At 46.6% G+C, this 14,917-nt stretch overlaps 1 protein-coding gene across 1 annotated transcript in view; it reads left to right on the plus strand.

Annotated features, from left to right (window-relative positions):
• The first annotated feature begins 866 nt into the window (after positions 1-866).
• The window catches only part of LOC126101516 (uncharacterized), a 53,139-nt gene continuing 39,088 nt past the window's right edge, over positions 867-14,917 (plus strand). The window contains exon 1 of the mRNA XM_049912159.1: positions 867-1,153. Within this exon, the coding sequence (XP_049768116.1) occupies positions 867-1,153 (287 nt within the window). The remainder of the gene's footprint in view (positions 1,154-14,917) is intronic.

The raw sequence follows: 14,917 nt of genomic DNA on the forward strand, positions 1-14,917 counted from the left end.
TTGAAGAATGATTATGTGATGAAATAGTACACTATTTGCGTTAAAATTGTTTTTACGCAACTGGTGTACTATTCTTTCACATCGGACATTTGTTATCGCTTCCCCAGTACAATTGGACTACTTCTTTGTGCCACCTATGCGTCAAAGAGAAAGACTGGATGTAATGAACGCTTAAAAAGTAGTAAGACTCCTTCACACAGTAAAAAGTGAAATTATGTTCTACAACAATTTCAAATATTTACCGAAAACCGCGAAAAAATGTACAATAAAAGTATCGGAACTCGGAGTTGCCGCATGGATATCGATATATCGGGAAAGAAAATATCGTCGTTGCACACAGATATGTTTGCAAAAGTATCGATACATCGCTATTTTATGAGCAGCCCTACTGTACAGTCCAACATCCGGTTAGTGCCACATTCGATTGTCCCACAAATCAGGATACTGCACTAGTCGACCAGCTGGCAACATAAAGACCCACAGTGAGGCCCCTTTCAGACTCTGTCATGTGCCGATGACGCTCTCTCACACGAGTACGCGGCCTTCACACCAATCACTCAACATCTGACATTGTTCACGTCCATTATAAAGCCTACCAGACCTGAACACATAGTTCTCTTAACGGTCCCTTGTAGCCGTTCTACCTACGACAGAGAACTGCAACTCTAATCATTTACGTATCCGCCAATGACGCGTACAGGTACGGAGTTGCGCTGACATCCCACTGTGTCTTCCACCTGCTTCACTTTCTTTGTCAGGCAGTGTAAATAATCGAATAAATGAAGTACGGTCTCTCCGTTGGCGCGTGTGCACTTTGTTGTTTTTTTTTTTTTTTCGGAGAGCTCGTGACGTACTCTTTCTGCGCGATGCAGCCCGCCAGCTCAGTCAGCGGCAGACAAATGAGGCTGGCGACTGCCTACTGGGCGGGGGCGAGGCGCGTAGATAAGCGCCGACCCGTGTCTCCAGGTGGCTGCGTGGGTGGCGGCGGTGGCGGCGGCGGCGGCAGCGGGACGAAGCCACGCCACAGCGCCGCTCGTAGCGATGTGACCACTCGAAACTCGGCCTCCTCACTAACACACTTTCCCTATCTGGCACCTACAGCTGATGAAATACTGTCGCGAAATACACTCCTGGAAATTGAAATAAGAACACCGTGAATTCATTGTCCCAGGAAGGGGAAACTTTATTGACACATTCCTGGGGTCAGATACATCACATGATCACACTGACAGAACCACAGGCACATAGACACAGGCAACAGAGCATGCACAATGTCGGCACTAGTACAGTGTATATCCACCTTTCGCAGCAATGCAGGCTGCTATTCTCCCATGGAGACGATCGTAGAGATGCTGGATGTAGTCCTGTGGAACGGCTTGCCATACCATTTCCACCTGGCGCCTCAGTTGGCCCAGCGTTCGTGCTGGACGTGCAGACCGCGTGAGACGACGCTTCATCCAGTCCCAAACATGCTCAATGGGGGACAGATCCGGAGATCTTGCTGGCCAGGGTAGTTGACTTACACCTTCTAGAGCACGTTGGGTGGCACGGGATACATGCGGACGTGCATTGTCCTGTTGGAACAGCAAGTTCCCTTGCCGCTCTAGGAATGGTAGAACGATGGGTTCGATGACGGTTTGGATGTACCGTGCGCTATTCAGTATCCCCTCGACGATCACCAGTGGTGTACGGCCAGTGTAGGAGATCGCTCCCCACACCATGATGCCGGGTGTTGGCCTTGTGTGCCTCGGTCGTATGCAGTCCTGATTGTGGCGCTCACCTGCACGGCGCCAAACACGCATACGACCATCATTGGCACCAAGGCAGAAGCGACTCTCATCGCTGAAGACGACACGTCTCCATTCGTCCCTCCATTCACGCCTGTCGCGACACCACTGGAGGCGGGCTGCACGATGTTGGGGCGTGAGCGGAAGACGGCCTAACGGTGTGCGGGACCGTAGCCCAGCTTCATGGAGACGGTTGCGAATGGTCCTCGCCGATACCCCAGGAGCAACAGTGTCCCTAATTTGCTGGGAAGTGGCGGTGCGGTCCCCTACGGCACTGCGTAGGATCCGACGGTCTTGGCGTGCATCCGTGCGTCGCTGCGGTCCGGTCCCAGGTCGACGGGCACGTGCACCTTCCGCCGACCACTGGCGACAACATCGATGTACTGTGGAGACCTCACGCCCCACGTGTTGAGCAATTCGGCGGTACGTCCACCCGGCCTCCCGCATGCCCACTATACGCCCTCGCTCAAAGTCCGTCAACTGCACATACGGTTCACGTCCACGCTGTCGCGGCATGCTACCAGTGTTAAAGACTGCGATGGAGCTCCGTATGCCACGGCAAACTGGCTGACACTGACGGCGGCGGTGCACAAATGCTGCGCAGCTAGCGCCATTCGACGGCCAACACCGCGGTTCCTGGTGCGTCCGCTGTGCCGTGCGTGTGATCATTGCTTGTACAGCCCTCTCGCAGTGTCCGGGGCAAGTATGGTGGGTCTGACATACCGGTGTCAATGTGTTCTTTTCTCCATTTCCAGGAGTGTAGTTTAACACTATGTCGGGAATGTTACCCGTTGTTGATGCCGGTAACATTACGGGAGCACTTCGGCCGCCCTGTTAGTGCCCTTTCTTTTTAATGTATTTGCCTGTATAAGAGCCAGTCAAATAGTCAAATGAAAACGAGAGGGATGGAGAAAAACTGTATATTATTTCAAAAGTAATCGCCTGCTAACACATTTAGCAATGCCTTCACGGAAAGGTGTTTGGGGTTGTTTATGGAGCCCTGATTGTATCTGGACACGAGCCTCTTCGTCCTAAGCGCCCTGAACGTCTATCGTCAGTGTTCCAAATGTATGGAAATCCATTGTGGATAGGTTGGGTCTGTATGGAGGATGTCAGGACTTCCTAGCGGAACTTCTGCAGCGTATTCGAAATAACGCTGCAAACATGCGTTTGGGCATTTTGTTGGTGTGTCTTTATTCTGTTATATCAACATACACAGCTGATGTATAACTATTTACCCTTGTAGGTAAAGAACTTAAGGGCAATTACACGTCGTACTCTCATGTCCAGGTTACACAGATGATTGGTACAACTCTCGTAACATTTCGTGTATCATAATGTATTGGTAATTTACTTCCAGGAGGTCATTCAACGTTTGTGCGACTCACCGTTACCGTAAGTTCACAGCATCGTCATAACAACCGCAAATTTATGCATTTATTAAAGAATATTTACTCATACAAATTTGTTGATGTCGCCATTTTCGATATTAATTATACGATGATGATGACGAAGTCCCGTGACGGAGCGTAGGGGAACGATGCGGGAGACCCGCAGCGCCGTACTAGGCAAGGTCCTAGTGGAGGTGGTTTGCCATTGCCTTCCTCCGACCGTAATGGGGATGAATGATGATGATGAAGACGACACAACAACACCCAGTCGTCTCGAGGCAGGAAAAATCCCTGACCCCGAAGGGAATCGAACCCGGGACCCCATGCTCGGGAAGTGAGAACGCTACCGCGAGACCACGAGCAGCGGACAAGAAATTATATAAATATTCGTTTTACAAATTCAAACGCCTTTTCATTGCTCCACTACATTTATTTACATTCCAGACGTGCTTCGTTTTCAAGTTAAAGGCATCTCATTTTTTAGCTGCTCGTTTGCCCTCTTATCGTAAGACAAGACTCATGTTCTTACCAGCTCAACGGTGAAGTTTTAACAGCGTTTAGCTCCGAAAAACCAAGTATGAAAAATAAATAATTTTAACGTTGATGTATGACGATTTTTCATAACTGAAGTAAAAGCGCAAGCTCTGGACTATGGTCAGATGAGAGGAATCACTAAATTCGACACAACAAACGCGTGACTACTACTATAATCTTACCTTAGATTGAGGCTGATTACACTGTTAATACTATTATGTATACTGCTTCCTCAGACTAAAGTGTTGTTTATTAGTTATGCTTAAGACAGCTTCTGTTTTTATATATAAACAAATATTATACTACAGCAGGCAAAAGGAATTTGAATTTATATAATGGATTACACTGTGGACAATACGGCTCATCAACGTTAAAAAAAAAAGTCTGTACATTTTCCACTGCGCCCACACTGACACCACGCAACTAATGGCGTATTTAACGGCAGTTGCCACTCGTGTTTTTCATGCGACAGCTGTTCTTATATCTGACACTTGTCTTGCATTTACGTCTATCAGATTCATGTAGCAGTAAATGTTGCGTTCTTTGGTACATCGTTTATTACCATACATTTCTCATAATTCCATACTGAAAGCTGTATCTCGCCCTGAGATATTTCTACCAACTCAACTCCAATTGGAGTTTGTTCCCCGCCCCTCCCGCCCACTCTTTATAATCTCTTTTCCAGTCAGACCGAGACTGACTGCAAGAGATCCTCTGGAAGAAGGTAATTTACGAATCCCTAGTTTGACCAGTACTTGAATGTTGCTCGTCAGTCAGGGTTCCGTACCGGAAAGGATTCGTAGAGGAAATAGAGAAGGCCAAAAGAAGAGCAGCGCGTTTTGTCACGGAGATGCTCGCTCAACTCCAGTAACAGACGTTAGCACATCGCGATGCGCTTTGCTGTTAAAGTCCCGAGCGTGTACTTTTCTAGAAGAGTCAATCAATATACAGGGTGTTTCAAAAATGACCGGTATATTTGAAACGGCAATAAAAACTAAACGAGCAGCGATAGAAATACACCGTTTGTTGCAATATGCTTGGGACAACAGTACATTTTCAGGCGGACAAACTTTCGAAATTACAGTAGTTACAATTTTCAGCAACAGATGGCGCTGCAAGTGATGTGAAAGATATAGAAGACAACGCAGTCTGTGGGTGCGCCATTCTGTACGTCGTCTTTCTGCTGTAAGCGTGTGCTGTTCACAACGTGCAAGTGTGCTGTGGACAACATGGTTTGTTCCTTAGAACAGAGGATTTTTCTGGTGTTGGAATTCCACCGCCTAGAACACAGTGTTGTTGCAACAAGACGAATTTTTCAACGGAGGTTTAATGTAACCAAAGGACCGAAAAGCGATACAATAAAGGATCTTTTTGAAAAATTTCAACGGACTGGGAACGTGACGGATGAACGTGCTGGAAAGGTAGGGCGACCGCGTACGGCAACCACAGAGGGCAACTCGCAGCTAGTGCAGCAGGTGATCCGACAGCGGCCTCGGGTTTCCGTTCGCCGTGTTGCAACTGCGGTCCAAATGACGCCAACGTCCACGTATCGTCTCATGTGCCAGAGTTTACACCTCTACCCATACAAAATTCAAACGCGGCAACCCCTCAGCGCCGCTACCATTGCTGCACGAGAGACATTCGCTAACGATATAGTGCACAGGATTGATGACGGCGATATGCATGTGGGCAGCATTTGGTTTACTGACGAAGCTTATTTTTACCTGGACGGCTTCGTCAATAAACAGAACTGGCGCATATGGGGAACCGAAAAGCCCCATGTTGCAGTCCCATCGTCCCTGCATCCTCAAAAAGTACTGGTCTGGGCCGCCATTTCTTCCAAAGGAATCATTGGCCCATTTTTCAGATCCGAAACGATTACTGCATCACGCTATCTGGACATTCTTCGTGAATTTGTGGCGGTACAAACTGCCTTAGACGACACTGCGAACACCTCGTGGTTTATGCAAGATGATGCCCGGCCACATCGCACGGCCGACGTCTTTAATTTCCTGAATGAATATTTCGATGATCGTGTGATTGCTTTGGGCTATCCGAAACATACAGGAGGCGGCGTGGATTGGCCTCCCTATTCGCCAGACATGAACCCCTGTGACTTCTTTCTGTGGGGACACTTGAAAGACCAGGTGTACCGCCAGAATCCAGAAACAATTGAACAGCTGAAGCAGTACATCTCATCTGCATGTGAAGCCATTCCGCCAGACACGTTGTCAAAGGTTTCGGGTAATTTCATTCAGAGACTACGCCATATTATTGCTACGCATGGTGGATATGTGGAAAATATCGTACTATAGAGTTTCCCAGACCGCAGCGCCATCTGTTGTTGACAATTGTAACTACTGTAATTTCGAAAGTTTGTCTGCCTGAAAATGTACTGTTGTCCCAAGCATATTGCAACAAGCGGTGTATTTCTATCGCTGCTCGTTTAGTTTGTATTGCCGTTTCAAATATACCGGTCATTTTTGAAACACCCTGTATTACTCTCTCCTTCGCACAGCACAAGAAGGTACAATCGGAGAGATTCGAGATCACACGAAGGTTTAACCATAACCTTTCATCCAGCAGACCATTCGCGACTGGAATAGGAAAGGGGAGAAGTGACAACGGTACTCGAAGTACCCTCCACCACTCACCGTAACATGGCTCGCTGAGTGTAGATGTAGATGAGTATTACTTCACCAACGCAAGCGGAGGAGGCACCAAAAGCAGAAACGTTGAAACGAGCCTGTGCAGTGTTAGCGCTGGCTGTGTGATGCCACGGGACAGTGTTTAGCAGTGGAGCTGCGGGCGCAGCAGAAGCGCCGGCTGATCGGCCCTTCAAAGAGCCGGCAGCCAACTTATCTGGCCGGCAGCCTTTCAGCCGCATCCATCAAACGCCGACATTTATAGGAAGGAGGGCCCCGCTATTGGGGCCGCGTCGTTTTTATATTAGTTTCCACGTTTATAAATCCGTACCCTCGTGAATTCCATATCCCCCCCCCCCTCCCCACACACACACAACTTTTAATACTCTCTTTTTTTCCTTTTTTTAGCTCTTTCAGATTTACAGCCGTCATTCAATTTAACGCAATCCATGTCCTGTGAAAGGCCTCGAGTATTTGTACACACTTTTGTCTCTTGCCTATGTAAACAAACGCACATTGGTTGGGATTTTCGGCCGCTTTCATTCACTGCCCGAAAGAAAGGCGTCTAACAAGGATATAATGAACTTTGACTTTCCTTTTATTGTGAGTAGCGCAAGATGGCTGTGAGACGTAATTATTGCAATTATACGAACGAAAGACGAACAAGGAAATAATCTGGAAATTCATATTCATCTAAAACCACTTGTAATATTAAAGGAATTGAAGTAATCGCAACCTACCTTAACTGAGACTGTTTACCGTGCTAATATGAATTGAATTACGTATCATTTTTAATAGTTTCTTTAAAAAATTATTGATTTGTACCTGGCAGGCAACAAAAGCTCGCCTACTTGTGTTTCGCCGATGAGTATCGAATCATTGTTACGTTGTACGTGTATTTACGTTTATGACCCCGTTAAAGGCAACACAGTACACAAGAAACCTTATTCACTGATCTGCTCTTTCTGGTTATGCAAGTTCTTCCTTTAGACAATTTGAGATGTTGAACATTAAGTCCCGTTTTTTCGGCTGCTTGTATCTGTACTTCAAAACTAATTGTTCATATCGTATTAAATACTCACAAACGTTCTTCTCGCCTAATTCAAGTGGGAAATATTAAAGTATGATGTATATAAATACTCTCTTTATTTACGGTTTTACATTTCTTCTTTAAGTAGAGGCTAGCAGTTCTGTAGATGCTGATCTTCAGATATTTTGAAAGACAATTTACATACGTTCGTAAATATTTATGCTGTGAAAGACTGATGTTGACATGTCGATATTTATGATGATGATGTGTGCTGTTCTACAACTGATGAGTATAATTATGGGAAGGGTTTCTGTAGCCGTGGGGGAAGGATTTGGATGCGGATGGTACTGAAGGAATATCATATGGAATGAATGTGGGCATGTATGGGGTAAAGATATAGTATGTGGTGCCTGGGTGTCCGAAGGTGAATAAGGTTGTCATTAGGGAGGACGAAAGTGGTTAGCCACTTTCATCTTGGGAGGGATGGGAGGTGTATGGTACGGTTAGCAAGAAGGATGGATATCACAGATGAATTTTGGGTGTGGAATAGTAACACGGAACTATTTTGAGTATTTAAAGACGCCAGTTGTACTTTGGTTATTTAGTGCGCGCGGAATTTTAATGTTCGTTCTGCGTATTTTACGGCGGATGGGACAAGTGAACAGTTAGATAGTCGTCTCTGTGTCGACGAACTGTGGTGCTTTCTCCTATAACTATCGCGTTGGTTTTAGTAGGATTGATCTAGAGATGCCACTGACTACACCAATCGCCGAAGTTTCTAAGGAGAAATTGCATGTTTCAAGCTAGGAATCCACAATTAAATGCATCAACTTTCATCTGCATAACGAGATGTAAGGAGAAGGGCGCGGTAAAATGAGGAATAAATGAATCTTGCAGCCGATACACCTTTCGAAACGGTTATTCTTCTGGTGGGAAATACATGCCTCGCGTGCTACGAGGGCAGTTCAATAAGTAATGCAACACATTTTTTTTCTCGGCCAATTTTGGTTGAAAAAACCGGAAATTTCTTGTGGAATATTTTCAAACATTCCCGCTTCGTCTCGTATAGTTTCATTGACTTCCGACAGGTGGCAGCGCTGTACGGAGCTGTTAAAATGGCGTCTGTAACGGATGTGCGTTGCAAACAAGGGGCAGTGATCGAGTTTCTTTTGGCGGAAAACCAGGGCATCTCAGATATTCATAGGCGCTTGCAGAATGTCTACGGTGATCTGGCAGTGGACAAAAGCACGGTGAGTCGTTGGGCAAAGCGTGTGTCATCATCGCCGCAAGGTCAAGCAAGACTGTCTGATCTCCCGCGTGCGGGCCGGCCGTGCACAGCTGTGACTCCTGCAATGGCGGAGCGTGCGAACACACTCGTTCGAGATGATCGACGGATCACCATCAAACAACTCAGTGCTCAACTTGACATCTCTGTTGGTAGTGCTGTCACAATTGTTCACCAGTTGGGATATTCAAAGGTTTGTTCCCGCTGGGTCCCTCGTTGTCTAACCGAACACCATAAAGAGCAAAGGAGAACCATCTGTGCGGAATTGCTTGCTCGTCATGTGGCTGAGGGTGACAATTTCTTGTCAAATATTGTTACAGGCGATGAAACATGGGTTCATCACTTCGAACCTGAAACAAAACGGCAATCAATGAAGTGGCGCCACACCCACTCCTCCTGAGCACGGGGTCCCGGGTTCGATTCCCGGCGGGGTCAGGGATTTTCACCTACCTCGAGATGACTGGGTGTTTGTGTTGTCCTCATCATTTCATCATCATCCAGGAAAGTGGCGAAATTGGACTGAGCAAAGATTGGATAATTGTACGGGCGCTGATAACCACGCAGTTGAGCGCCCCACAAACCAAACATCATCATCATCATCATCACACCCACTCCCCTACCAAGAAAAAGTTTAAAGTCATACCCTCAGCCGGTAAAGTCACGGTTACAGTCTTCTGGGACGCTGAAGGGGTTATTCTGTTCGATGTCCTTCCCCATGGTCAAACGATCAACTCTGAAGTGTATTGTGCTACTCTTCAGAAATTGAAGAAACGACTTCAGCGTGTTCGTAGGCACAAAAATCTGAACGAACTTCTCCTTCTCCATGACAACGCAAGCCCTCACACAAGTCTTCGCACCCGAGAGGAGCTCACAAAACTTCAGTGGACTGTTCTTCCTCATGCACCCTACAGCCCCGATCTCGCACCGTCGGATTTCCATATGTTTGGCCCAATGAAGGACGCAATCCGTGGGAGGCACTACGCGGATGATGAAGAAGTTATTGATGCAGTACGACGTTGGCTCCGACATCGACCAGTGGAATGGTACCGTGCAGGCATACAGGCCCTCATTTCAAGGTGGCGTAAGGCCGTAGCATTGAATGGAGATTACGTTGAAAAATAGTGTTGTGTAGCTAAAAGATTGGGGAATAACCTGGTGTATTTCAATGCTGAATAAAACAACCCCTGTTTCAGAAAAAAAATGTGTTGCATTACTTATTCAACTGCCCTCGTACATGGTACGGATGCGCCGCGAGAGGCCTATGGCCGAACCCTGGCCGCAAGGCGCTGATGTAGACGTGCGAGTGTGAACGCGGTTGGCGGCTGACGGCAGGCGGTCACATTCTGCACACGGCCTCCCAGTGCGTGAAGTAGCACCGCTTTTTACGAGACTGCGACACCCATGACCGCCTGTGGCCAGCCAGAGTGGTGTATCCAGGGCCAGGCTGCTGGAGAACGCTTACTGCTCCAGCCACATTAACGTCTCCTCTCCTACCCCGAAACCTCCCGATTTCCATCACTTCCCATAAATCTAGCACCGACCACCCGGCCTCTTCATCCGTGACTACCAATCCTTGTACCATCACACTCTCTCAACCTTACACCTAACCGTTCTCCACATCCTATCCCAAGGACACTTGAACCACCTCACCACCAGAGAACGCTCTTAGAATACGAGGTGTGGCTAGAAAAAGAACCGGACTAGTACTGGTGAAACAATAAAACGAATGCAATAAGGCTGAAAGTCGCGTGGCCTGTCACGTGACTCTCGTTCCGCCTACTGCTCGAGTTTCATCTGCCTCCTGCACTCAGTCTGCCCGTGGCGTCTGTTTTAAGTAGTTGACGTTTTGTCTGTGCGTCGGAAAATGTTGAGTGTACAGAAAGAACAGCGTGTTAACATCAAATTTTGTTTCAAACTAGGAAAATCTGCAAGTGAAACGTTTGTAATGTTACGACAAGTGTACGGCGATGATTGTTTATCGCGAACACAAGTGTTTGAGTGGTTTAAACGATTTAAAGATGGCCGCGAAGACACCAGTGATGACACTCGCACTGGCAGACCATTCTCAGCAAAAACTGATGCAAACATTGAAAAAATCGGTAAACTTGTTCGACAAGATCGCCATTTAACAATCAGAGCAGTGTCTGAGTTAACAGGAGTTGACAAGGAAAGTGTTAGGCAGATTCTTCATGAAAGTTTCAACATGAACAAAGTGTGTTCAAAAATGGTTCCAAAGTGTCTCACAACTGAACAGAAGGAACGCCGAAGAATGATTTGTTCTAACATCCTGGAAAACATTGAAAGTGATCCCACCTTCTTACAAAATGTTATTACTTGCGATGAATCGTGGTTTTTCACTTACGATCCCGAAACAAAACGCCAATCGATGCATTGGAAAACTCCTGGTTCTCCACGACAAAAAAAGCACGAATGTCAAAATCGAAATTCAAGGCAATGATGATTGTTTTTTTTTTTTTGACATCAAAGGGATTGTGCACATTGATTGGGTACCAGAGGGACAAACAGTGAATCAGCATTACTACATTAGCGTCCTGGCTACCCTACGTGAGCGAGTACGGAGAAAACGGAACGATTTGTGGAGAAAAAAGTCATGGATCCTTCACCAAATGCCCCAGCTCACAGTGCGTTGTCAGTGAAGACGTTTTTGGCAAAACAAAACATTCCCATCTTAGATCATCCACCCTACTCACCTGATTTGGCCCGCTGCGACTTTTTTCTTTTCCCTAAAGTCAAGTCAGCTTTAAAAGGAACTAGATTTGAGACTGTTGAAGCAGTAAAAGAAAAAGCGACGGAAGTAATGTATGGACTTACCGAAAATGATCTGCAGCATTGCTATGAACACTGGAAAATTCGTATGGAGCGGTGTAGAGACCGAGGAGGAGAGTACATTGAAGGAGATAACATGAAATTGTAAATAATTGTAAATAAATGTTTTTTCCAGCATCAGTCCGGTTTTTTTCTAGCCGCACCTCGTATCTAACAACCTCCCTCTACAAACAGGAAGTGTTTAGATCCCGACGAATTTGTGTTCTCATGACTGCCTCCGGTGCAACGGTAACGGCCAATATTTACTTGATAGGATTCGTATCGAGTACAAAGGAGAGATGGGGTATTTATACGGTCGCGCATGGACCCAGCAATAGTAATAACGTTTTCGAGAGATTGCATTTGTTTTAGTGTGAAATATGTCATTTATCCAGCGGTCAACCCTGTCCTCCTGAGCTGGCCCTCCATCTCGTATGACCTGCATAACGTGTCACCATCTGCCCATTCTATCAACTGGCGACAGAGGCACAGCAAGCAAAGAGCTCTTATTGCTCCAGATTATGTTATGGCGACTGAAATCGGGAACTCTCACCAAGTGAGATATCACGGATGTTGAGGAACCAGACTTGTAAAGGAAGTGAGCGTCCGACCACACTGAAATAGGCTGTATGAAGGTTGCCGCAGTGCTTCATCAAATATGGAAGGACGCTTTCCTGCCGTATCGCTCCGAATTTGGTACCGCGGCGGACTAGTGGCGCATTGCTGAACATCCAGTGAGAGACTGCTGACACTGCGGTAAGCTCCGCTATCAGAGCGTGTCGCAGCCACCACCTCCGGTAGTTGTCTGTGGATAGAAGGGCCGGCCAGCCCTGGACCCCACAGCTGTCGACGAGTATATTATCGCCTACAACCGATAGCGGCACTAAGCTTAGAAGTATTCGTCTAAAGCATAGTGTCCTAGCATTAACTTGCAAATAGTTGCCATTCTGCAGCTCTGACCAAAGTACATCTACATCTACATTTATACTCCGCAAGCCACCCAACGGCGTGTGGAGGAGAGCACTTTACGTGCCACTGTCATTACCTCCCTTTCCTGTTCCTGACGCGTATGGTTCGCGGGAAGAACGACTGCCGGAAAGCCTCCGTGCGCGCTCGAATCTCTCTAATTTTACATTCGTGATCTCCTTTGGAGGTATAAGTAGAGGAAAGCATTATATTCGATACCTCATCCAGAAACACACCCTCTCGAAACCTTGACAGCAAGCAACACCGCGATCCAGAGCGCCTCTCTTACAGAGTCTGCCACTTGAGTTCGCTAAACATCTCCGTAACGCTATCACGCTTACCAAATAACCCTGTGACGAGAAGCGCCGCTCTTCTTTGGATCTTCTCGATCTCCTCTGTCAACCCGACCTGGTACAGATCCCACACTGATGAGCAATACTCAAGTATGGGTCGAACGAGTGTATTGTAAGCCACCTCCTTTGTTGATGGACTGCATTTTGTAAGGACTCTCCCAATAAATCTCAACCTGGCACCCGCATTACCAACAATTAATTTTATATGATCACTTCAAATGGTTCCGTACGCATACTCCGAGATATTTTACAGAAGTAACTGCTACCAGTGTTTGTTCCGCTATCATATATTACTCATACAATAAGGGATCCTTCTTTCTATGTATTCGCAATACATTACATTTGTCTATGTTAAGGGTCAGTTGCCACTCCCTGCACCAAGTGCCTATCCGCTGCAGATCTTCCTGCATTTCGCTGCCATTTTCTAATGCTGCAACGTCTCTGTATACTACAGCATCATCCGCGAAAAGCCGCATGGAACTTCCGACACTATCTACTAGGTCATTTATATATATTGTGAAAAACAGTGGTCCCATAACACTCCTCTGTGGCACGCCAGAGGTTACTTTAACGTCTGTAGACGTCTCTCCATTGAGAACAACATGCTGCGTTCTGTTTACTAAAAACTCTTCAATCCAGCCACACAGCTGGTCTGATATTCCGTAGTTTCTTACTTTGTTTATCAGTGCGGAACTGTATCGAACGCCTTCTGGAAGTCAAGGAAAATGGCATCTACCTGGGAGCCTGTATCTAATATTTTCTGGGTCTCATGAACAAATAAAGCGTGTTGGTTTCACACGATCTCAGTTTCCGGAAACCATGTTGATTCCTACGGAGTAGATTCTGAGTTTCCAGAAATGACATGATACGCTAACAAAAAACATGTTCTAAAATTCTACAGCAGATCGAGGTCAGAGATATAGGCCTATCGTTTTGCGCATCTGCTCGTCGACCCTTCTTGAAAACTGGAACTACCTGTGCTCTTTTACAATCATTTGGACCCTTCCGTTCCTCTACACACTTGCGGTACACGGCTATTAGAAAGGAGGTTCCCCATGGCTGAAAGCCAGGACTGAAACCGCGTCTCAAATGTATCCTGTTGGGACTCCCCTCAGCTCCATTAACAGATCTACTGGTAATTGGCTGAGAAGTCCCTGACTCTACTAAAGACTGGAAAGCAAAATGTAGTTACCATGAATGGGGAAATTGAACTGAACACCACAGTGGACTGTTTGGCATAACTCGTGTTGGAGCAGGTCTATCTTCTGCTTTTCTCAAACCTTTGAACTGGCTTGCAGTTAGTGAGGGATCTACAGAGTGCCAGGGGTATAAGTGCACTGGTTTCTTAATACGTACCGACTCAAGTGTGTTGTTTTTTCTCCGTGTCTGAGTCTTCCCTCAGACACGTCACGTAAATTATTACCTTAAGTTTTCTGCACGGACCTAACTGCACCACTAAGTGGATTATGCCTGCCTGTATAGGTTGACCATTTTGGGTCCACATTCCACAATTCAACATCTGATCCGCTGCCCAGGGCAACGTAAGCATTACCGAGTGAGTTTGGCGCAGTGGTTACCACGCTGGACTCGCATTCGCGAGGACGTCGGTTCAAGTCTGCGTCCGGCCATCCCGCTTTAGTTTTTCCGTGGTCCATGCAAATTATCTACGAACTGTTATCAGCCGCTACAGTGTGAAGACTCAGCCATGGAAGCGGAAAGTGACATAGGCTGTAAGGGTAGCCACATGCCTGCAAAATGCTATACAGTGAAAGAAATAATGACAACTGAGGGGAAAATAAAATATATAAAACTGAGCGAGGTGGCGCAGTGGTTAGCATATTGTACTCGCATTCGGGAGGACGGCGTTTGAACGCAGCGTCGGGCCATTCTGATTTATGTTTTCCGTGATTTCTGTAAATCGCTTCAGGCAAATGCCGAGATGGTTACTTTAAAAGGGTACCACCGACTTCCTTCCCTATCCTTCGCTAATCCGATGGGACCTATGACCTCGCCGTTTCGTCCCCTCAGCCAAATCAACCAACCAACATAAGGATAATGGCTTTCTCCCGGCTCACGTGCTTGGAGGTACTAACCAACATA

The sequence above is a fragment of the Schistocerca cancellata genome, chromosome 9 (assembly GCF_023864275.1).
Source record: "Schistocerca cancellata isolate TAMUIC-IGC-003103 chromosome 9, iqSchCanc2.1, whole genome shotgun sequence".
Lineage (NCBI taxonomy): Eukaryota > Metazoa > Arthropoda > Insecta > Orthoptera > Acrididae > Schistocerca > Schistocerca cancellata.